Source organism: Babylonia areolata, chromosome 14 (assembly GCF_041734735.1).
Source record: "Babylonia areolata isolate BAREFJ2019XMU chromosome 14, ASM4173473v1, whole genome shotgun sequence".
In the NCBI taxonomy this organism is placed as follows: Eukaryota; Metazoa; Mollusca; class Gastropoda; order Neogastropoda; family Buccinidae; genus Babylonia; species Babylonia areolata.
Window position 1 is genome coordinate 13,630,339 of NC_134889.1, and position 23,307 is coordinate 13,653,645.

The 23,307-nt window shown below is 39.6% G+C and overlaps 2 protein-coding genes across 4 annotated transcripts in view; one reads left to right on the plus strand and one right to left on the minus strand.

The window, feature by feature from the left end:
• LOC143289839 (cilia- and flagella-associated protein 77-like) overlaps positions 1-7,031 on the minus strand; it is an 18,919-nt gene extending 11,888 nt beyond the window's left edge. Inside the window, exons 1-2 of one of the 3 annotated variants that reach the window (XM_076599021.1) lie at positions 6,801-7,031; positions 5,391-5,490 (exon numbers count right to left, since the gene is read on the minus strand). In XM_076599021.1, the coding sequence (XP_076455136.1) occupies positions 5,391-5,490; positions 6,801-6,902 (202 nt within the window). In that variant the 5' untranslated portion in view covers positions 6,903-7,031. The remainder of the gene's footprint in view (positions 1-5,390; positions 5,491-6,800) is intronic. The other 2 variants (XM_076599023.1, XM_076599022.1) reach the window with 2 other exon arrangements.
• Positions 7,032-7,295: 264 nt separating this feature from the next.
• On the plus strand, positions 7,296-22,176 carry LOC143289840 (outer dynein arm-docking complex subunit 3-like). The gene is made up of 11 exons (XM_076599024.1): positions 7,296-7,481; positions 8,552-8,673; positions 9,974-10,051; positions 11,270-11,554; positions 12,439-12,687; positions 14,501-14,644; positions 15,864-16,024; positions 17,267-17,423; positions 18,307-18,462; positions 19,075-19,162; positions 19,539-22,176. Exons 1-11 carry the CDS (start codon positions 7,403-7,405, stop codon positions 19,664-19,666), a joined length of 1,647 nt encoding a protein of 548 aa, XP_076455139.1. The 5' UTR covers positions 7,296-7,402; the 3' UTR covers positions 19,667-22,176.
• The last annotated feature ends 1,131 nt before the right edge of the window (positions 22,177-23,307 follow it).

Here is a 23,307-nt window from a genome sequence, read left to right on the forward strand (position 1 = left end):
TCAATTAATAAATAACTAGATAAATGAATGAATAAGTCAATCAATAAATGAATGAACAAACAAATGAATAAATAAATTTCATAGACTAATAAACGAAGTGACATAATAAAATATGATACATAAACAAAGACACAAGCTGATAATAAATCAAAGGCTTGGTGGGAGAGAGAGACGGGGGAGGTGGGGGGTGGTGGTGCTGAAACCACCTCATCCCTTTAGGGCTTGTGAGGAAACCAGTCAATCAATCAACCAAATTAATGAGTGTCAGTTTCAGTGTGAAGGAGACGTCAAGGTGTGGAGACTGACCCCATAATCATATGCTACGATACATCTAGCTGCTTTCGAACCCACACATGTTTTAAAAATGAAATAAAAAATAACAATAACAAAACAATGATGATGATAATGATAATAATAATCATAATCATCATCATCATCACCACCATAATAACAAAACAACAACAATAGGAAGAAGAAGAATAGTAATAGCAGTAGTAGTGGTAGTGGTAGTAGCAGTAGTAGTGGTAGTAGTAGTGGTAGTAGTAGTGGTAGTAGCAGTAGTAGTGGTAGTAGCAGTAGTAGTGGTAGTAGTAGTGGTAGTAGCAGTAGTAGTGGTAGTAGCAGTAGCAGTAGTAGTGGTAGTAATTGAAAGGAAAGAAGAGAATGCCTGATCTGTGCACAGACCCAGTGAGTTAGCCAGGCACCGAGATGAAAACCCATCAATGAACAAAAAAGAAATAAGTATGTGAATACATAAAGGGACAAGCAGATATCTCAAAGCACAGAGTGCTGTATCTAGTATTAGAAAGACAGATAAATACAATAAAAGACTGATAGACAGACAGGCAAGCAGATAATTAGCTAGGTAGTTTGGTGGACAGGTAGACTGACAGAAAGACCAACCAACTGACCGTTTAGCAACTACCATTATTTTTGCCTCAGACACTCTAATGTGCCCAGTCATTTGGACAAGAAATAGCACGCCCACCAGTCCTTGATCCGGTGATCATGATAACCAATGAAGTGAAACCAGAGTCACAGTCACTGAACCAACTCAAACCCCTCGGCTGTGTACTGAACAAACAACTCAGATTGGAATGGTTGGACCTGACTGTTCAACGCTTTCTGCTGTGCACCGGATGGAGTGTGTCGGCTAATGGATGGGTCAGTGCTCGGGAGGGTCAGAGCTTAACAACCAAGTGTGTTTGGAATCCCAGCAAGCAGCTTTGGGAAACACAGAGGAGGGTTGGGGGGTGGGGGTGGGGGGAGTTGATTCACGTCGTGAGAGAGTGAACAGGTTATGGTTGCTATGATGGACTGGGATTAAGAAGTGGAGAGGTGGCCAGTTGTGGTAATGCACTCTGGACGAGGAGGCGTGTGTTCCCAGGATCGAGTCCCATGCACGGACAGGGGCTTTTACTCCCCTCTCCTCCCCTAGACATTGAGTGGTGGTCTGGGTGTTAGTCTTTCTGGTGAGATGAGAAACTGATGTCTCATGTGCCGCATGCACTTAGCACATGTAAAAGAACCCAGGGCAACAAAGGGGTTGCCCCTGGTAACGATCTACTGAAAATCTGTTTTGATAGTGGCACAAACACACTTGTTGACAGATAAAACGGGAAACAGATAAAGACAGAATGGGTAGAACTGCATTGTGGTGGTCTGCTCTCTTCAAGGACAGCGGCCTGAATTTCACACACATAAATTTGTTTTGACAAACAGTACACACAACACAACACTACAAAACACAACACAATACACAACACAATGCAATCCAATGAAGTAAAATACAATTCATACAATATGCATGCAAGCATGTGTGTGTGTGTGTGTATGAATTATTATATGTGTGAGTGTGAGTGTATGTTTGAGTGTGTGCATGTTTACGTGTTCAACAGGTCTCTATATATATCCCCAAAGTGTGCCACGTGCAAGGCATACCATGTGTTCATAAAACAAGCATACAATGGGTTGTATTATACAGCTTTTCCAAGTGTGATTGTTTGCTGTAAGACGGGGGGTGTGGTGTAAAGGTGTTGCAAAGGCCATTGAGTTCTGTGATTGTGTTTCCAGCAGGGCTGTGTGTAAAGGTGTTGCAAAGGCCATTGAGTTCTTTCAGCCACTTGAACACCATCACAATGAAAGCGACGGGCGGTGAATTGTTGCAGGGGTTTTATGTTACAGTAAATGTGGCGAGCGTTGCCCCTAGCAGTCCTAGTGTTCATAAAAAGGGATTCCCTGTGCATGAACTTCTTTGCTGGCTGTGCAAAGTCTCCAATTTCAATGTGGTTTACATAGGTGTGTGGTGGTGACGGCGCATATGCTTACTGGGGGACTCCTGAAAGAGTGGTGGGGGTGGAGGATGTGGGGGGGGGGGGAAGTGAGGGGGGGAAGTGAGGGGGGGGGCCGTAAGGAGAGGAGGTACTAGGTATGGGGAAGTTTCAGGGTGGAAGAGGCGAGGGGCTGTTCGTCTTCAGTTTAACGTCTTTCCACTTGAAGTGATATTAGAAATGAGGGGCTGTGTGTGTGTGTGTGTGTGTGTGTGTGTGTGTGTGTGTGTTTTCATATGTATGTCTGTGTGTTTCCGTGTTTGTGTGTGTGTGTGTGTGTGTTCATGTGTCTGTGTCTGTGTGTTCTCTGTGTGTGTGTGTCTGTGTGTGTGTGTCTGTGTGTGTGCATGTGTGTGTGTGTCTGTGTTTCTGTGCATCTGTGTGGGCATGTGTGTGTGTGTGTGTGTGTGTGTGTGTGTGTGTGTGTGTGTGTGTGTGTGTGTGGATGTCTGTGTGCGAGTGACTCTTCTTTCATGCGTCTACAGCTCCACAAAAAAAAGGGGGCCAGGGGATTAAATCCCTGGCAGCACACAGGGCCCCCAGACCACAGCAGTCAGGAGTGTCCAGTTACAGCAGAACAAGGGTGGTTGCATGCCAACAGGGGCCCACCACAGTGCCAACATGACCCACCTAATCTTTCACGGGTCGCTGCCGGCTGCAAGTGTGTGCTGAGGAGGAGATCAAGAAAGAGTGGGTCAGACGTGCTATTGGGATCGGAGGCCATTCTGGGGATTTTGTGGGCACTGAGTTTGCTGGGTTTGTTTGGGGTTTTTTTTCTTTGGGGGTTGGGATATCTTTGGCGGTAACGTGTGTGTGTGTGTGTGTGTGTGTGTGTGGTGTGTGTGTGTGTGTGTGTGTGTGTGTGTGTGTGTGTGTGTGTGTGTGTGTTTGTTTCTGTCCCACTCTTCTGCTGATATCCTTTTCCTCACACAACACTGGCAACTAAAGACACATCAATGAAGGTGCCCCCACACACTGGGCCACAGACTTTGCTATCAGAGTGATAAGGGGGCAGCTGAAAGGTCTGTGGTTACAATCAAAGGGGACTGGTTGATACAATCACAGCATTCCACAGTTCCCAGAGTCCTACAGGCAGTTAATGCCTGCAAGCTCTGCCGCGGTCCACTTCCACCCAGTTCTGAACTGAGTAAGGTTGGGTTGGGGTGGAGCAGGCTGGGATGTGGTGTGGTGGATGTGACATGATGTGGTGTGCTGTGATGCAGTGTAGTGTGATGTGGTGTGTGATGTGATCTGATGTTATGTGTGATCTGATAAGGTGTGATATGATGTGTGTTCTGTAATCTGATGTGGTGTGACATGACATGACATGACATGACATGACATGACATGACATGGTGTGATTTGATGATGTGATGTAATGTGATGCCATGTGATATGATGTGATGTGATGTGACATAATGTGATGTGAAGCAACATAACAGGGCATGACATAATGTGACACAATGTGACATGGCATAGTGTGATGTGATGTGAAGTGTTGTGACATGACATGGTGCTGCGTGATGTGACACAACATGATGTGACATGATATGATATTATGTGATGTGATATGATGTGACCTGATGTGATGTGATGTGACATAATGAAGTGAAGCAACATGACAGGGTGTGACATGATGTGACATGGCATATGTTGATGTGATGTGACGTGTTTTGACATGACATGGTGCTGCATGATGTGACATGGTATGTGATGTGATATGATGTGACATGATGTGATGTGATATGATGTGACGTGATGGTAACATGATGTCACATGATGTGATGTAATGTGACATGATGTGATGTGATGTGACATATGATGTGATGTGACATGATATGATGTGATGTGATGTGATATGATGTTATGTGATGTGATATGATGTGATGTGATGGTACGTGACGTCACGTGATGTGATGTAATGTGACATGATGTGACGTGACATGATTGTGATGTGATATGATGTGACATGAAATGACGTGACGTGACGTGATGTGATGTAATGTGACATGATGTGATATGATGTGATGTGATGTAGTTTATGTGACTGGGTTAGGTTAAAATATATCAGACCATGCTGCGATGTGCTAAGCTGGGCTTTGCTGTTCTCTTTAAAGCAGCGTTTCAATACAATGTACTGTGTGCCATGTGTAGAACGTTACAAAAAAGATGAAAGTATTTTCATGATCAAAGTCTTCCGTCACTGGGATTCTTTAAAAGCAGAGTTTATCTACCATCTCCACCAGTCTGCTTGTGGTGCGTTGCCAGGGTTGTATTTTTTTTTCATTGAATTTTTTCATTCATGTTTGCTTGACTATATATAGATTCCTTTTTCATATTAATTGACATACTTTTTTTAATAAACATAACAACATTTCTAGTCTGTCCTTTTTGCAAGAAAATGATATTCTGAATGTACACTGCATGAATGTCTGGAACTATGTCGTGCTTTTTTGTGCTTTTTTTTCTTCCTTTTCTTTATGCCTGTTGGAAAGATCTTAGTTCTATGCTGTCTTCACCTTTCATACTCCCCCATCCTATCTCCTTCCATTTATCAACACACACGCACGCATGCTTGCACACATGCATGGACACACGCATGCACACACACACACACACACACACACACACACACACACACAGAGGGAGAATGCATGAGACTCACAAGGTTTAATCATACTTAGACAACAAGCCTCGATTAGCAACTAGAAATAAACATGAGGTGAGGATGAGGGTATGGACAATGGATGCATATGAAAACAGATGCATAATATCTGTATTAAAAGTACACACTGCAGTTAGTATATGAAGAGTTAATGAAAAGGACACACAGAGAGAATGAGACAGACAGACAACAGACAGAAAGAAAAACAGAGAGACAGACAGACAGACAAGACAGAGACAGAGATGTATATGAAAAAAACATTAATAAATGAAAATCAGTTCACATATGAATTAAGGTCAGTTAATGAATTATGATCCATTCACAAATATGAAGCTCAGTCACGCTGTTTAACACATTTCCTCCTGTAAATGAATGCAAAGTCATCTTCAGCTTACCATCTGCAGCTGTCAGATCTCGTCTGTCATTGGGCCGGCCATATGTGAAGCCTCGGCCTGGCAAGTAAAAACCTCGTGTTTTGGGCTGCCCAACTTTGTCCTGGAAAAAACATAATAATGATTACCTGTCATTATTTCAGCTTGACAGTCTTTTGACATGCATAAAAGCTATATAATCCACTTTTGCAATGTCCCTTTCAGTTTCATGTACCAGTGTCATTTCTCTTGAAAAATAGTAATGGCATTATCAACATAAATACCCTTTAAAAGCAGCTGTCATCTGCTATGCATGCTTCATTCTTCCCAAAGATAACAGTTTTTGAAAGTATATGGCAAATTATGAAAAAAGTATTCCATTTGTATTCTTCTGAATTTTTGTGTTCATTTTTTGTTCATTTTTTTTTCTTTCTTGTATGACTTTTTGTTGCCACTATATTTGTAAAATCTTGAATAAAAAGGTTAAAAAAACTTTTTGAAACATAATTAAGATACTGAATAAAGAATCAGTTACAACTAGTATATAACTGCTTGGTTGTCTTTAAGTGACTTTTATCTTAATAAATTGGATTCACAAAATAAAATAAAAAAGCTTATTTCTTAACATTCCCATTCAGCTTCTGTGCTTTTTGACTTTAATGACTATTTGATTCCTGCTTTAAATTAGAACATTTATTATCATTTGAAGACAACTCACACATACACACATGTACCATACACACAAACAGACACACAAATACTATGCATGTACACACACAAACACTATGCATACCATACACACAAACACATGCACGCACACACATGCACACACACACACACACACACACACACACACACACACACACCACCACCACCACCACCACCAACAACAACAACAACAACAACATCAACACCATAGCATGCACAGCACAACATACATATTCGTTAAATGACAAGGTTTAGTTTCCAGCTTCTCTAACAACTCAATGCAGCACTCACAGTAAATCAACCATACATCTTTCAACCCAAAATAGCCTCAGATATTCGTTAGACATGAAATAATATTCATCTTCACCATTTCAAACCTAAATTGCATAAGAAATCAAGATACTAAACATAGTTGATTAATTATACATCTCTCAACCTAAACTGCTTAAGATATCAAGTCACCAAACAATCTGCATCCTTAATCATCTGTATTTTAAGCAATACCGTATAAGGCGTAACAATTTATCTATAAACTGATTCAAGACTCCAGCCTGAAAGCAAATCTATGAACATTCAGAACATCCTCTCATTTTATAAACCGTTGCCTGGCTACAGCATGAGCGCAGCATGCAGACGCTAGCATTATTTTTTTCCCCGCACATATAGGCCAACAGAATAACACAGTGTGAAGCGTCTGAGGAAGCTCACTATTTAATCACAACTCACCCTCAACAAAAGCTCGTTGCTGAGCATCGTTTCCCTGTGCACACCCAAATCTCCGGGGGCTGTGTAAGTAAAGGGACCGCTAGGAGCTGCCGCCGTGGCCATCTTGACACGGATGATTCAAGTTTCGGTCGGGGGTAGTTGGAACAAAAGAGCAAGGCAGTCACAAACACCTCCCGTCCGCTCCGCGCTTCCCTCAATCACTTGTGTAGCGAACACCGCCGTCCGTAGCCAAGGAGATCGCTTCCTGCCATGCGCCAAACACGGGACACAACTCTGCGATCTTGAACAACAGATTCGATGCCTGTTTATCGTTAAATGTTGCTATGAAAAAATATTTCCTTGTTGTGTTTTAAACGCTTTTACCATCAACTTCTCGTTCAAAATTTTTCCGACATGTGCTAGATATTTTATTCAAATCCTAGAAATGAAAATCAAGCACTTGGCAGAGCGATTTGAAGTTATTTCCCTTGGTTGAGAGAAGGTGTCCGCGCGTGCGTGCGTCCATGGGAACTGGATGCAGGTAAACAAGGCCGCCATTTTCCAAGCAGGGGTTCGCATCATAGTTCTGGTAACTTGGACAACAGCGAAGCCAGACGACCAAGATGCCCCGGCCTAAAGGTCTGGCCCCGCGGCCTATCTCAGAGCAAATTGAGGAACTGAAAGCAAAGATCAGTCTTATTGGTAAGTGCCCGTTTTGCTGTCAAATAAAATGAATGCATTTGTTTGACATTATTTTTGTCGTACCCTTCGATCTCAGTTCGGCATCTGGCTTCAGTGCTCTCTCTCTCTCTCTCTCTCTCTCTCTCTCTCTCTCTCTCTCTCTCTCTCTCTCTCTCTCAAGCTGCGCTTGAAATTAAGATTTTCAGAGTTACAAAAAGTAAAGCACTCACATTCACAAACACGTACACAGAGATAAGCACACACAAGTGCATCATGCACACGCGCACGCGCACGCACACAAATGCTGGAATGTTGTGGGGGCAGGGTAAAGGAGTGGGAACTAATACATTTTTCTTAGGGCTTAGAAACATCACCCAAAGTCATTCTTGCTAAAGTTTTTATACACCACACACACACACACACACACACACACACACACACATATATATATATATAAAGATATATATGCTGAAAAGAACATGATATATTTACATAGTAGAAGATGTCATGTAAGGTTCAGGAAGATGACACAAAAAAAATAACATTTATGTCACCTTTTATGGGTGTAGTCTCAGACCAATCTGTTGGGTAACAGCGAAAATTCAGATTTTTATTTTTCATTGTTTAATAAAAATAGGTGTTGGTTTTCAAGTTTGTTTTATTTATTATATATATATATATATATATATATATATATATATCGGGCACCCCCAAAAAAGTGAACTGCTTTTTGACAAGTATTTTCTCAGTGATAGAGAAACTGAATTCATTGAAAATTTTCACATAGTAACCTTATGGTATCATCAACAAATCTGTATATATATATATATATATATATATATATATATATATATATATATATATATATATATCGGGTGCCCCCCAAAAAGTGAACTGCTTTTTGACAAGTATTTTCTCAGTGATAGAGAAACTGAATTCATTAAAGATTTTCACATAGTAACCTTCAATATATATATATATATGACGCTGTATACATGCAATTGAGGTTCGTCAAATATTATGTGACCAACAGATGCTTTGTAAAGATGATAGAGGTTTTTCAAACATTGTTATATATATGTGTCCAACAGATGGAGACAGGAAGGCCTACCTAGAGTCCTCAGTGTATGCTATCGACAAGAACAAACTGTCCATTCAGTCTCTGCGCAAGGAGACCTGGGAACTTCGCAAGCGACTTAGCGACAGGCTGCAGGCAAGTTGTGCCACATGAGTTTGATTCCAAGATGAAAAGAAAGAAACATGCAAGCACTGCTTTATTCTTTCTCTTTTTTTTTTTTTTTAAATTGCCCTGTACAACTTAAAATTTAAATGATTTGCATGTAATGATTGATAATTATTTATATAGCGTTGAATCTTGTGCAGAAACAAAATGCTTTCGCACCAGCTAGTCATTCACACGCATGCATAACTCTAAAACTGGAAAAACTAAAGATAAGGAAGAGGCAGGGAAGGGAGGCTATTTTGGGAAGAGGTGAGTTTTAAGACCAGACTTGAAAGAGCTTAGTGCGGAGATCTGATGAAGAGAAAGAGGAAGTTCATTCCAATTGCAAGGTCCAGAGACAGAGAAAGAATGGTGGCCAGCGTGTGAAGCTAAACTGCTGATTTGGGTACATCTTAATTACTGACTTAGCTACATGAACATAAGCAGTATGCTTCTATTCCTACCCACTCACATAACTTTGCCATCCAAGTACTTTCTTCTGGTAGGTAGAGTAAAATACCACTAGCAGAGAAAAACATGTTTTAAAAGAAATATCTGTCCCCTCTGCTGTTGCTGCATGTGATTAATGAAACACTCAAGTAATGTTTTTTGTTCAGTTATTTGACATGACTTGTTCACTGCTGTCATGATGAGTGTTGTTTGGTTTTTTCTTTCATGGGAGGGGGTACTGTTACTACAGGCACATGATCTCAGTCATAGTTTTAACTTTGTTTACTTATTTGTTTACAGTCTTTTCTGTTGTTGGTGTTGTGTCTTGATTGTTTTTTTCTTCTTCTTCTTCTTCTTTCCAGGGTGTTTTCCTTTTACATGACTGACGTCAGCATGGTAGTCAAGGAGGGGTATTTGGGTTGCTCTTTATTGATTAATTAATTCATCTATTTGTTGATTCTTGTTTTTCTTTTCTTTTTTTCCCTTTCACTTGTGTCATAGAATGTTATATTTTTCTCACCTGAATGTTTTTCTTTTAATTAATGATTGATATGTACATAGTAACCAATAAATGGTGTATGGATTATTAATTTAGTTGTATTTCACTTGTGTCTTAGAATGCTATATTTTTCTTACCTGAATGTTTTTCCTTTGACTGATTATTGGTGTGTGCATGTTGATAAGGAAGTGAAGGGAGCATAGCTTACTCGTTTGTTTTTATATCAGTTATGGTTCTGTTGACAAGCATTTGAATAAGCCTAAAGAAAATTTTCTGTTTTGATTGTGTGAAAGCAGACAATAGAGTATTTTGAATTGAATTTCCCCCACTGTTGTGTTTCAGCAAGATGAACACGTCATCAACAAGGCGTTCCATGACCGGCCTGTGGAGAGAGCAGCACTGTCAAACAAGTCAGGAAGGGTAAGAATGTCAGGGCTGTTCAGGAAATCAGGAGAGGTGGGGGTTTTTCTAACCCATGGGTGAAAAGATGGAGACAAAGTGGAAGAAAATTGAGGAATGAGGTTATAATGAATAGTAAGAATGAGAATGTATTTATGATAATCATAATAATAATAAGAAGAAGAATCATAATCATTATAATGATGCAAATGATGATGATGGTTTGTTTAATTTTCTTTCTTTTTTTTTTCTTTTTTTTGTCATTTATGGTTATTTATTCTGTCATGTATAACCATTATCATCAATCATCATGTTCACTTTACACCAACTGCAACTATCTCAGTATTACTTCTGGTGATTTTCTGCTGAATGTTGTGACTGTCTTACTTTGTTGATTAATTCATCGTGAATGTTACCATCGTACATTTGAAGAGAAGCCTGCATATAATGTGGTTAATCATGGTTCAGCTGTGAAGTCCATCCCTCATGATGGGAATGGCTGAAATAGACTGCTGGAGAGGAGTGTGTATTAATTTCTTTTCTCGCTTTTGACAAAGAATTGGATCTGTGTACTTGTTTTTTTCTGTTTTAGTTAATTTCTTTTGTTGTGTTTGACAAGATGGCTGTACATAAATAATCGTGGTTATTTTTGTGTGTGTGAATTACCTTTGTTGATTTCTTTTGTTGCATGTGACAAATTGAAAAAATATGTTTCTTTTATCTGTTTTACCTTTGTCAATTTCTTTTCTTGTGTTTGACAGAGTAAGTAAATAATTCTGTTCATTTTTTTTCTGTTTAACCTTTGTTATTTCTTTTCTTGTGTTTGACAAAGTAAAGAAATGATTCCGTTCAGGGGTTTTTTTTTTCTTTCTTTTTTTTTGTTTGTCTATTTTTCTTTTGCTGACCTTGTACAAAACAAAGTAGTTTTGTTTTTTGGGTTTTTTTTTTACTACTACCTCTTTTTTTTTCTTTCCTTTTTTTTTTTTTTTACATTATAGTTATTATTTATTTATTTATTTATTTGTGTAAGCTTATCTATTATTTATTCACCTTTTTTTTTTTTTTTTTTTTCTCAAGGCCTGACTAAGCGCGTTGGGTTACGCTGCTGGTCAGGCATCTGCTTGGCAGATGTGGTGTAGCGTATATGGATTTGTCCGAACGCAGTGACGCCTCCTTGAGCTACTGAAACTGAAACTGTACAAAACAAAACTTCTTTTTCTTTCCCTAAAAACCCTCCAGCAAGCCATCACCATCTTCGACCACAAGGTGTGTGACACGGTGAAGCGATCCAACGTGATGAACCACAGGACGGTGCAGAAGCAGAAGCGACTGGAGGAGCTGCAGACGCAGTACAACCAGATGGTCAAGGACTCCTCCGACGCCGTCTCCACCGACAAGGGCGACTCGGCCGATGCCCAGCAGATGCGCTACCTGGAGAACAGCTACGACAAGGTCAGCATGAAGACGGAGGAGGCCAAGCAGGTGCAGCGGGTCTACCTGGACATCAAGGCTCGTTTCGAGCAGGTGAGGTTCCATCCCCAAATCCCCCCTCCCCCTCCAAAATCTCCCTGCTCCCCCACCTTCCCTCTCATTTCATTCAGTGTTTGGTGTGGTATGTATTCATATCATAGTAATAGGCACAATTAGTCATTTGTATGGGGCGATAAACTGAGGTGCGATGTGTGCACCTTGCACTCAATAGCGCACGTGAAAGAACCCATGGCAGGCGAAGGGATGTCCCTGGCAAAATTCTGTGGGATTGTCCGCTTTGATAGAGGAACAAATAAAATTGCAGACACACTCTCCCCAGGAGAGAGAAGCACAACCTTTTGCACAAAGAAATAAAAACAAAAATTTATGCAATACAGTGCAGTGCAAATACTATACTACAACACAATACAATACAATACAATACAATGCACTGCACTACAATGCACAGCACTACACAACGATATGATATGATATGATTTGATGTAACATGACACAACACAACACAACACAACACAACACAATACAATACAATACAGTTTCTCTTCCTTATTTATGCCACATGTATTGTCAAATGTGCTTAGAACTTCACTGTATGTCCCATACAAATGTGCATTATTATTATTAGTAGTAGTAGCAGTAGTAGTATCATCAATATTATGATGATCATTATTGTTATTATTAGTATTTTTATTTTTGTTTTTTAATTATGATGATCATTATGATTATTATGATTATTATTAGTAGTAGTTATGATTATGATGATTATGATTAGTAGTAGTAGTAGTAGTATTGTCATCATCATTGTTATCATCATTGTCATCATCATTATTGTAATAACACATCAAAGCCTGCCTCCTTTAGCAAGCTCCAGCGTCAATCCTCTGCTCAGTCAGTGATTTTTCCCACATTGCCTGCAGGAGGCACAGAACTACCCTACCAAGCTGGACGCCATAGAGGCAGAGATCCGCCGGACGCGGGCGGAGCTGAAGGAGCTGAAAGCCATGCACAATGACGCCGAGCTGTCCAAGGAGGCCTCTGTCAGTGAGCTGCAGCGTCTAGAGGAGACTGTGTATGCAGAGCGCAAGAAGCGTGAGGTGGAGCTGCAGAAGATGAAGAAGGAGGCCGAGGAGAAGAAGATGCAGCACGAGCGCATCGAGAAACGTCTGGTAAGTCAGGCAGCTTGTCAGTCAGTCCGTCAGTGTGTCGGTCAGTCAGTGTGTCGGTCAGTCAGTGTGTCGGTCACTCAGTCAGTGTGTCGGTCAGTCAGTTAGTGTGTCGGTCAGTCAGTCAGTGTGTCAGTCAGTCAGTGTGTTGGTCAATCAGTCAGAGTGTCGGTCAGCCAGTGTGTTGGTCTGTCAGTGTGTTGGTCAGCCAGTGTGTCGGTCAGTCAGTGTGTCGGTCAGTCTATGTGTCAGTCACTCAGTCAGTGTGTCGGTCAGTCAGTCAGTGTGTCGGTCAGTCAGTCAGTGTGTCAGTCAGTCAGTGTGTCGGTCAGTCAGTGTGTCAGTCAGTCGGTCAGAATGTTGAGTTTAGGTCAGAAAGGGAACAGGTAGATAAGTCAGTTTGAAAACTAATAGATAAAAGGAATGAAAAAAAAAAGAAATTATCAGTAATTTTCACACATTTTATTTTGTTATTTCTGATCAACCAGAACTGGGATAGTATTTTTGTTGTTGTTCCTTCTTTTTTTTTTCTTCTTTTTTTTTTTATTGTTGTTGTATAGTTTCATGTTCAGGTGTTCCAGAACATGACCTTTGGCATACGTTCATCCAGTACAGGGCAATCAGACCAACAGATGTCCAAGATCATGTGTACTTTTGTTATAAACTGGGTGATATTTGCTCTATGGTTTTACAAATGTCCGTTTAAAAGGCAAACAGGCATGAATGCAAGCAAGGAAGTTACAATGAAAACAGTGGGTCTCTCTCTTTCTCTGTCTCTGTCTGTCTCTCTACTTCCCTTTCCTCCTCAATTTTCTCTCATCTATGCTCCCTGCCCCACCCCTCACCAAGCCCTCCCTCTATCTACCCTTCTTGGCTGCCTCCCTCTATCTGTTGAAAAGAAAAACTTTTCTTTTGGTGTCATATACTGTACCATGTCAAACTGATGCAAACTAGGCCTATCGGTTTGCTCTGCTTGGCCAAATTTCGTGCTTCTAACAGGGAAAGACTCCTTCCATTTCTCTTCCTCCTTCACCAACACTCAAATCCTTTCTGTTGTTCCTTCCACACTCATTTCCTTCTCATTCTTCTTCTCTGCATATTCATGTCTATTCTGTCTCAAAACCTGCCAGCTCTTTGGGCTAATGCACAGGTTGCGCTTATGTGGTTGTTGATTTTTAACGCAGATGTGGTGTGGCTTAATGTGGATCTGTCCGCTTGCTTTGACACATACTGAAACTGATGGGTGTGGTGGCCGAATGGTTAGAGTGCTGGGTTCTTGCCCAAGTTTCCTGAGTTCGATCTACAGTTTCAGCGTATCCGGTGGGTCATGATTGGGGGGATTTTTCCTATCTCCCAGGTCATCGTTCATGCAGACCTGTTTGTGCCTGAAATCAGAGTATGGCTGCCAACATTAGTCATTCGGATGAGACGATAAATCGAGTTCCGTGTGTAGCATGCATTTAGCGCACTTAATAGAACCCACGGCAACAAAATTATTGTCCCTGGTGAAATTCTGTAGAAAAATCCACTTTAATAGGATAACAAATAAAAATTGCAGGCAGAAAAAAATACAAAAAAATTGTGTGGCACTGTCAGTGTAGTGACATGCTCTCCCTGGGGAGAGCAGCCCAAATTTCACACAGAGAAATCTGCTGTGACAAAAACAGTAATACAAATACAAATACAACATGGAGTAGAATAATGCTCATGCACGTGAAAGCCTTCTCGTATATACTAGTGAACGTGGGAGTTGCAGCCCAAGAAGGAAGAGGAAGAAGACGAAGAAAGTGAAAGTGTGTTGTGTGTGTGGTGGCAGGCCCAGCGTGGCTCCATCTCCCAGGACGAGCTCAGCCCGCAGGAGAAGGCGGCGGTGAGCGGGGAGGAGCAGCAGCAGAAGATCACCACGTACGAGGAGGCCTTCAGGCACATCAAGGAGGCCACCGGCGTCGCCGACACCTGGGTGAGAGGACAGCCATGATTGTGGTCAGGGTGGTGATGATGGCGGTAATGGTGATGATGATGACTGTGATGAAGACAGAATGAGGAATGATGATAACAGCGGTGATAGTGATGACGATGATAAACTTGAGAGTGATGATGAGGATGATGATAGAGTGAGGACGATGATAGATGTGAGGATGATGATGACAGTGAGGATTATGATAAATGTGATGGTGACAGTGATGATCACTTTGAAGATGATAAATGTGATGATGATGATGAAGATGATTATGACGGAGTAAGGAGGAAGAGGGTGGTGATGATGACTGAGAATAATAATGATGATGTTGATGATTGTGATGATGATGACAGAGCGAGCATGATAACTGTGTGATGGTGATGATGATGATGCAGACAACGGTGATGATGATGATGGAAGCAGTGATGATGACAGAGACCATATATTGCTAATACTTGGTTAAGCTGACAATGATAACCATAATGATGACAGAGAGAGGAAAATGACGATAATGATAACAGTGCAGTCAGTGTCTGTGCATGTATGCTGCAAGCGCCAGAAAACTTAGTTCATGAATTCAAAGCAACCATTGACGTATATTTTTATGGATGGTTAATCCTCTTAATTTCTTTTCATTTCTTTTGCTAACTCTGTCTTCCTCCTTCTCCTCCTCCTCTCCTTCTTCTTCTTTCTCCTTCATCTTCTCCTGCTAGTGTTCTTCTCCTTCATCTTCCTTTCCTCCTCCTCCTTTGTCTCCTTTCTCTCCTTCCTCCTTTATTCTCGTCTCTTCCTTCTGGCTCCTTCTGCTCCTCTTCAGTCTTCTTCGTTTTCTTCTTCATCCTCTTCTTCTTCTTCATCCTCTTCTTCTTCTTCTTCATCCTCTTCAGTCTTCCTCTTCTTCTTCTTCATCCTCTTCTTCTTCTTCTTCATCCTCTTCAGTCTTCCTCTTCTTCTTCTTCATCCTCTTCTTCTTCTTCTTCATCCTCTTCAGTCTTCGTCTTCTTCTTCTTCATCCTCTTCAGTCTTCCTCTCCTTCTTCTTCATCCTCTTCTTCTTCTTCTTCCACTTCTTCTTCTTCTTCTTCATAAGCAGCCCCAGTGCATACTTAAGTTGAAACCTATCTGGACATACATCTACGTCTTTAAAAAAAAAAAGAAAAAAAAAAAAGAAGAAGACCTTTTCTTTGAAAAAAGAAAAAAAACAACTGATGTGGTAACAGGAAGTGGTGGAGCGCTTTGAGCACCAGGGGCAGACTACTGAGCACCTGGAGGAGCTGAAGAAGGACAACGAGAAGCTGATCCTGCGTCTGAGGGAGGACAAGACCAACCTGCAGAGAGACTTTGAGGAGATGAAGTATTCTGGAGAGGCCAAGCTGTCCAGGTGAGTTCTTGGTGCTTCAGTCTACAAAGGGTCTGTTGTTATGAAACTGCCTGCATCCATCCATTTAGTCATCAGGGTTCCAGGCCCTGTTTCGGCCTGGTGTTATGTCCTTGGCAAAGACACTTCACCCTGATTTTCCTCACTCCACTCAGGTGTGTACCTGACTTTCACTGGGGAAGGTTAAAAGGGCAGAAGAGGATTGGGCCCCACCTTCCTATGCCAAGCCCTGGACACACTTCTTCTTCTTCTTTCCGGTACACAACCAATATCGACTTGCCAATGACTCTGTCGTGGTTCATGCATGCTGGGTATTTCCGTGTCTCCATAACCCACTAAGCACTGATATGGGTTACAGAATCTTCAACGTGCGTATTTGATCTTCTGCGTGCATATACACATGAAGGGGGTTCAGGCACTAGCAGGTCTGCACATATGTTGACCTGGGAGATCGGGAAAATCTCCACCCTTTACCCACCAGGCACTGTTATCGTGATTTGAACCCGGGACCCTCAGATTGAAAGTCTAACGCTTGAACCACTCGGCTATTGTGCTATTGTGAATTCACTGCCAACATGGCTGTAATAGGATATGGGACCTTAGAACCTTTTCATCTTTATGTCAATCAATTTCTGGCCGTTTGTATCGCCATTGAGGTGTTTGCATGGAAATATTTCATGTAAGAATGGAAAAACAAAGAACGAAAAAAATAGAAACATTGACAATAGAGAAAGGACAAACAAAAGAAAGAAGAAAAACAAAAAAACAAAAAACAAATACAGGAAAAAAAAGTACAAAAAAATGAAAAATGAACGGAAGAAAGAAAATGAAAAAAGAAAACCGAAGGAAATATATAGTCCGTCAAAAGAAAGAGGGATGAAAGACTGCATGGAAAGGAAGCATGAAAGGAAGCTGACCTGGGTTCTTTTGCGTGTGTAAACTGTATGTTGAGCACGGGTTCTGATCTTAATACTCGTATATAAATAACTATCATTGTTGAAACCTTTGAAAATAATTATTTAAAAGAAATAGTCTTTGAAAAGAAAATATAGTTAGAGCAGCTATCTTTTTTGTCTTCTGCCATTGATTGGATCATGATAGGGAAAAGAAAAACCAAAATTAGGCGTGATTGGGATTCGAAGCCAGAGCTTCACGGACACTGTTTTGGCATATAATTATCTTAACCACTCTGCCACCTTCCTCCTTTCATGAAGAGCAGTGAGAACCGAACCCTGTGTGCTGCAGTGGGCAGATGATGCTGGAGGAGGTGGAGAGCCACCTGGCCACGGAGGAGAAGCGACGTGACGAAGCTGACGAGCGACTGCAGCGTGCCAGCCGTACCCTGGTGCAGGTCAAGGCCGGCGTTGAACACCTGGCCGATAAACTGTACCACCTGAAAGCTGTGAGCAATTTTTTTTTTTTTTTCGTTTTCTTTTTTCAGTTATGGTTTCTTTCTTTCTTTCTGCAGCAACTCATATGTTCACTCATATGTACCATCTAAAAGCTGTGAGGACCTTTCGTCTTCACTTTTAGTAATGATTTCTTTTTTTCTTTCTGTGATGACTAGCTGATAATATGAATGATCTGAAAGTTGTGAGTGCCTTTCATTTTTCTTTTTTCTTTTTTTTTTTTAAGTAATGATTTCTGTCTTTCTTTCTGCAGCAACTCCAATGTTCACTCATATGTATGAATGGACTTTGACATGTATGAATGTTTTTACCCCACCATATAGCCAGCTAGGTTTATGTAACCCACCAAACACTGACATGGATTATGGGATCTTTGATATTTGATCTTTTGCAAATGTGTACATATGAAGCTTATGGCACTATTAAGTCTGCGCATATGCTGACCTACTAGAATGGAAAAAAAAAAAATCTCTTCCCGTAATCCACCAGGGGCTGAAATTGGGATCAAACTCAGGACCACCAGACTGAAGCTCCATCACTTTAACCATTCAAATATTGTGCCCATCAAAGTAATGATAAAGCTGATGCTGACCTGCTTACCACATACGACTAATGTTCCCCATTTACAAGTCCAGAACAATGTTATGACACAGTTTGTTTCTTGGGGTGGTGGGGGAGAGGATTGTTTTCAACTCTTTGAGTAGATTGTAATGATTTAAATAATTGATTTTTTTTTTTTTTATTACATTTTTGAATTATCAATTTCTCAAATAATTGATTGATTTTTTTTATAAAGGTTGTAAACTTTTTAAGTGATTGATTTTAAAACGGATTATGGTGTTTTTAAGTGATTGATTTCCCCATTTTTTTCCACAGAATAAAGGACATGTACCCACAGCTCAGATTGCTCCATCATCTGATGAATACGTTTTGGATCAGCTGTCCACGTCTGAGGAAAAACTTCTGAAACTGTTGGAGGAACTGGACGGAAAAGACGTGAATGAGATGTTACGTCAAATGGAAGAGGAAGAGGTACTGTTCATGTTGTTTAACTTACTGAGCCCAAGCATTGCTGTGGCATCACAATTGTCCCATTAAAAGAGTTTTCACAATCCTACATATCCATTAACCGCAAAGAAAGGACACTCACTTCTACAGTATTTCTGGGTGTGTCCATACGTAGTGTGGAGGGAAAACAGTATACTTTCTGTGGTTTTTCCTCATCAGTATGGCATGGAAGCCTGCTGAGGCTATAAACTGCCAAGTGTTGAATGGGTTAAGTTGCTGACTGAAAGTCTATTCATTATGAGCAATAAATGATAATGATGATAGTAGTAATTTCATTTGTACAGTGCTAAATCTTGTGCAAAGACAAACCAAAGTGCATTCACGCTTGTCATTCACATGTATGCATAACTGATCCAGAGGGATAAAAGGCAAAGCTTTAAGATATATTTACTGAAAAAGCTAGTCATTTTAGACTGAAACAGGGATGGGGGCAGCCATTGTGGAAAGGGGTTGGTTTTAAGGCCAGGCATGGAAGACCTGAGTGCACAACACAACACAACACAACACAACACAACACAACACAACACAAAGTTTGATTATGTACAAGACTTAATATACGCTTCCTTTGTTGTGCAGTTCCATGCCAGTATAGAAGGGAAACTTCCACAGTACAACACCAGGGTTAAACTGCCCACCACTCACAGAGACTTTGATTACGGCGATGGTATGTACAGCAATGAAAATAATTATGTACTGATTTTGTGGATGTGTGCATGTGTGTATACATGTTTGTGTGTGTGTGTGTGTGTGTACATGTGTGTGTACTTGTGTGTGTATGTGTGTGTGTACATGTGTGTGTGTTTTCATGTGTGTGTGTGTGTGTGTGTGTGTGTGTGTGTGTGTGAATGCATGCAGAGATGTATGTTTTCGTGATCTGTAATGCATGATGTGTGTATGTGTGTGTGTACATGTGTGTGTGTGTGTGTGTGTTTGTATGTGTGTGTACATGTGAAAACATGCAGAGATGTGTGTTTTAGTGATCTGTAATTGCGTGATGTCATAAATGCAGACCTACAAGCTTCATGTTGTCATTTCTTCAGATGATGAAGACAGTGGAGAGGATGATGGTGATGTTCCAAATCGTAACACCATCAAGAAGAATTCTCAGAACATCATTGACGCCAAAACCAAACGCCGTGTCGCCAAGAAAAAGAAGAAGATGAAATAAGCCACAAGGCAAACAGTTCTGCAAATGTTGTCAAACAAAAGCAGCACTATCCCAGAATTGCAAAACCAGACAAACCACTTAAGTATTTTAAGATGTTTTGCAAATTGTCACATAAATCAGATTCGGTTTTAGAAATAACAGAAAGAGTGTATGTAATATATGTTTTGTATGTGTGAAAGGAAGCGCACATTTTGAATCATAAATCTATTTCACAGTTACTTTTGAAATTTCATTGGCATTTTGAGCCAAGTACTTTTTTTGAAACAAAAATATTACATGTTTGAAATACATGAAAGATCCGGTCCACTCATTTGGGGGAAAAAAAGAAGTAAATAGGAAACAAAAATATGAAAAAATCCGAAAGTATTTACTCATTTGGAAAAAAAACCAACAACATAGAAAACAAAAATATGAATAAATCTGAAAGTATCTACTCGTTTGGAAAAAAACCCAACAACATAGAAAACAAAAATATGAATAAATCTGAAAGTATCTACTCATTTGGGAAAAAAAAACCAACAACATAGAAAACAAAAATATGAAAAAATATGAAAGTATCTACTCATTTGGAAAAAAACCCAACAACACAGAAAACAAAAATATGAAAAAAAAAACTGAACAGTCATAAACATTGGATGTTCCATTCCAAAGAATCACAAGATAATCAACTGCCACATGTTTAAGAAAATATAACAAAGCCTTCCTTCAGTTATAACAAAATGTAACTTGAATGTGCATGGCATAATGCATTCAGTTTGTGATTTGACATCAGAAGGTGTGTATTCTGGAAATACATTCTATTAATTCCAGCTCATGAAAAAGAAAGAAACGGAAAAAGACAACAACAAAACATACAGCTCATGAAGAAAGCAGAAAGAAATGATATGAGCAAACCATGAATACAGCAGAGAAGCATGAAACTGATCATCTTATTTGTGAGGTAGAAAAGCAAACTTCAGACTGATTGTTTTTTGTCACTTAAAAAAAGAGAAAAAAAAGATTTATGTCTGTTTGTAAAACTGAAACCTGCTGAAAACCAATAAGTGACCATTGTTTTGAAGTAAAATTTGTTTTTTAAATTTTTGTGTGGTTTACTGCTAAAACATCAGTCAATGTCTGCAAGTGAAAAGAATTACAGATTTACTGACAGCTGTGATAAACTGTGTTGACATGAACTATGACCTGTCACTTGTCATGAATGTTTTGACTTGTTTTACCCATGTGTATATTTTGAGCACCAGATCTACATGTGAATCAGCAAAATGTTTAAAGTTTTGAATTTATTACTGCCGTATAGAATGGTCAACGGCAATGTTATTCCAGCTTTTGTGGTTGCATCTTGTCAGTAGCACTACCCCATTGCTACATGTCACAAATCTCTCAAAGATGACACCACCCAGGCAGGTTTTGTTGCATGTATGGTAGTTTATTCCTGTCTATCATTATGCATTTGTACAAAGCTGACAGTTGACCCAGCAGATCTAGTTCTATGCTGCAACAGAAATAATATGTTTGTCAAATGGAGATCAGATCCAGATCCACTCATTGCAGGAACTTAAACAATCCAGAAATTCTTCTCTGTGAAAGCAGCCGGCTTCAACAATTGTTTATGTGTACTTTCTGAGCCCACTGGTCCTACTTTTGCACAGTGATTATCCATCATTTTCGTTGTCAGCATTTTCGATCAAACATCGTTTCCTCACTGAAGACAGTCCGTTCCTCTGGAAAATGTGCCAGCAAGATGAACTGCCAGTGTGCACATTGTGGATGATTTGCTAAAAGTGCTCAATAAAGTGGATTAAAAAAAAAGAAAAAAACAAAGAGGGGGACAATGGTAAATCTTGTATGGGGTAGGTAGAGTGAAGGAATACACCTTTTCCTGTCATTTTGGAACAATATACTGAAAGAGAACTGAAAAACTAATGCTTGCTTTGATGATGTGATAGATTTGTTTATTGTTTGTTCTCACCTTGAAATATGTTCTTTTTTTTCCTTGATATTTTCAGTTCATTGACAGAATGCAGTTTTAAAAATTCATCTAAGGCTCTTTGTTCTGTAAATATTTTATACCTACATGATATACATGACAAAATATGCAATTTTACCACAAGTAAATAACACCATAAAGTAGAAAATGTATGCAATGATGTGACATTTTATAGTTTTGGATGTTCTGCTGGTCATTTAAGATTTAGTACATTCATTATTGTGGATGGTATTCAGTGATATTTAGAATCCACTTGTTTCCACGGTTACCCTTTGGACAAAAAACAAAAATCAATAATGGTGAAAAATTGACTGCTGTAACTATGCTTTTGTTTTATTTTACAAATAAAGAATACTGGACAATGGTGTATTCTGTGAACATTTACAGAGTGAATGCTTGTAATGTAATACTGATACAGCACTACTGGACTGCTTGAACCCAGTACACGTGTTTGATATAATGGAGTTGTCTTTTGTTTGAAATATGTGAGAAAATATATACATAATATCAACACCATTACAAATCTGTGTTTTGATATTTTTGGGGCTTGGTTTGTATGCAATGGAAAGAGAGAGGGGTGTCTGTGTTAGAAATGTGTGTGTGTGTCTGTGTGTGTGTCTGTGTGTGTGTGGTGTGGCTTGCATGCATGTAGACATTTACTGTTATTTCTTAATTAATTTAATTGTTTTGCATCTTTTGTTCTGTAAAGATAAAGAAACTCTGAGAAATGTGAAGTTGGTCCTGAATTCAGTATGAATTCTAAATGAATAAAACAAATCTTTTTTTTTTCGCTCCATTCTACCCCTTTACATTCTCCCCCTCTCTTTCTCTCATACTTTCCCAGTCCAACAAAGTTATTTTACATTCTGATGATAGTGGGGGTTTGGGGGGTTTTTTGTTTTTGTTTTTTTGGGGGGGTTTGTTTTGTTTTTTAAATATAATCTGCTATACCATCATGCTTAGACCTTTATAACTTGCAGTATTATGTCAACCCAAGTTAGGGCAAGGACTGGTTGAATAAAGATTATCCATTATCTTAAAAAATAAAGGATTTTGTCTTGTCATGTCTTGTGTCCATTTTGTGATTGTGCATTTTTTAAAGTGGGATTGCTGTTTTGCATGGGGTGGTGTTAAATTCCCCATAAGCTTTGGAAAGCTGCTTCCTGTATGAGCTGGGTGACAAGATCAACTGTCTATGCAGTAATTGCATGGCAGCCGTGCATGCATGTATGGATCATAAAGTAACCAAAGGATGAAATGGCCATCATTTAACTGCTTACTAGATTGCAATCAAATGTTGTACCTCAACTCCTTAGGGGACGTACAGGCAGAGACTATATAAGAGGCTGAGTATGCTTTAGATTTATTCATGTATCAATCAATTTAATAATAATAATAATCATAATAATCATAATAATGTACATATATATAGCACCCTTTCTCTCTAAGAGCTCAGAGCGCTTTACATTAAAGAAAAATATTACAAGTTACATAAAACATTCATGACCACTCTTTCTCAAAAAACCCTGATGAAGAAGGTTGTTCCAGATGTGAGGAGCAGCAAAGAAGAAAGAACGTTCACCATAGGTTCTTGTATTGACACGAGGACACTTCATTCATTTATTTATATCTTTACTCTGTATGAAATTCCTTT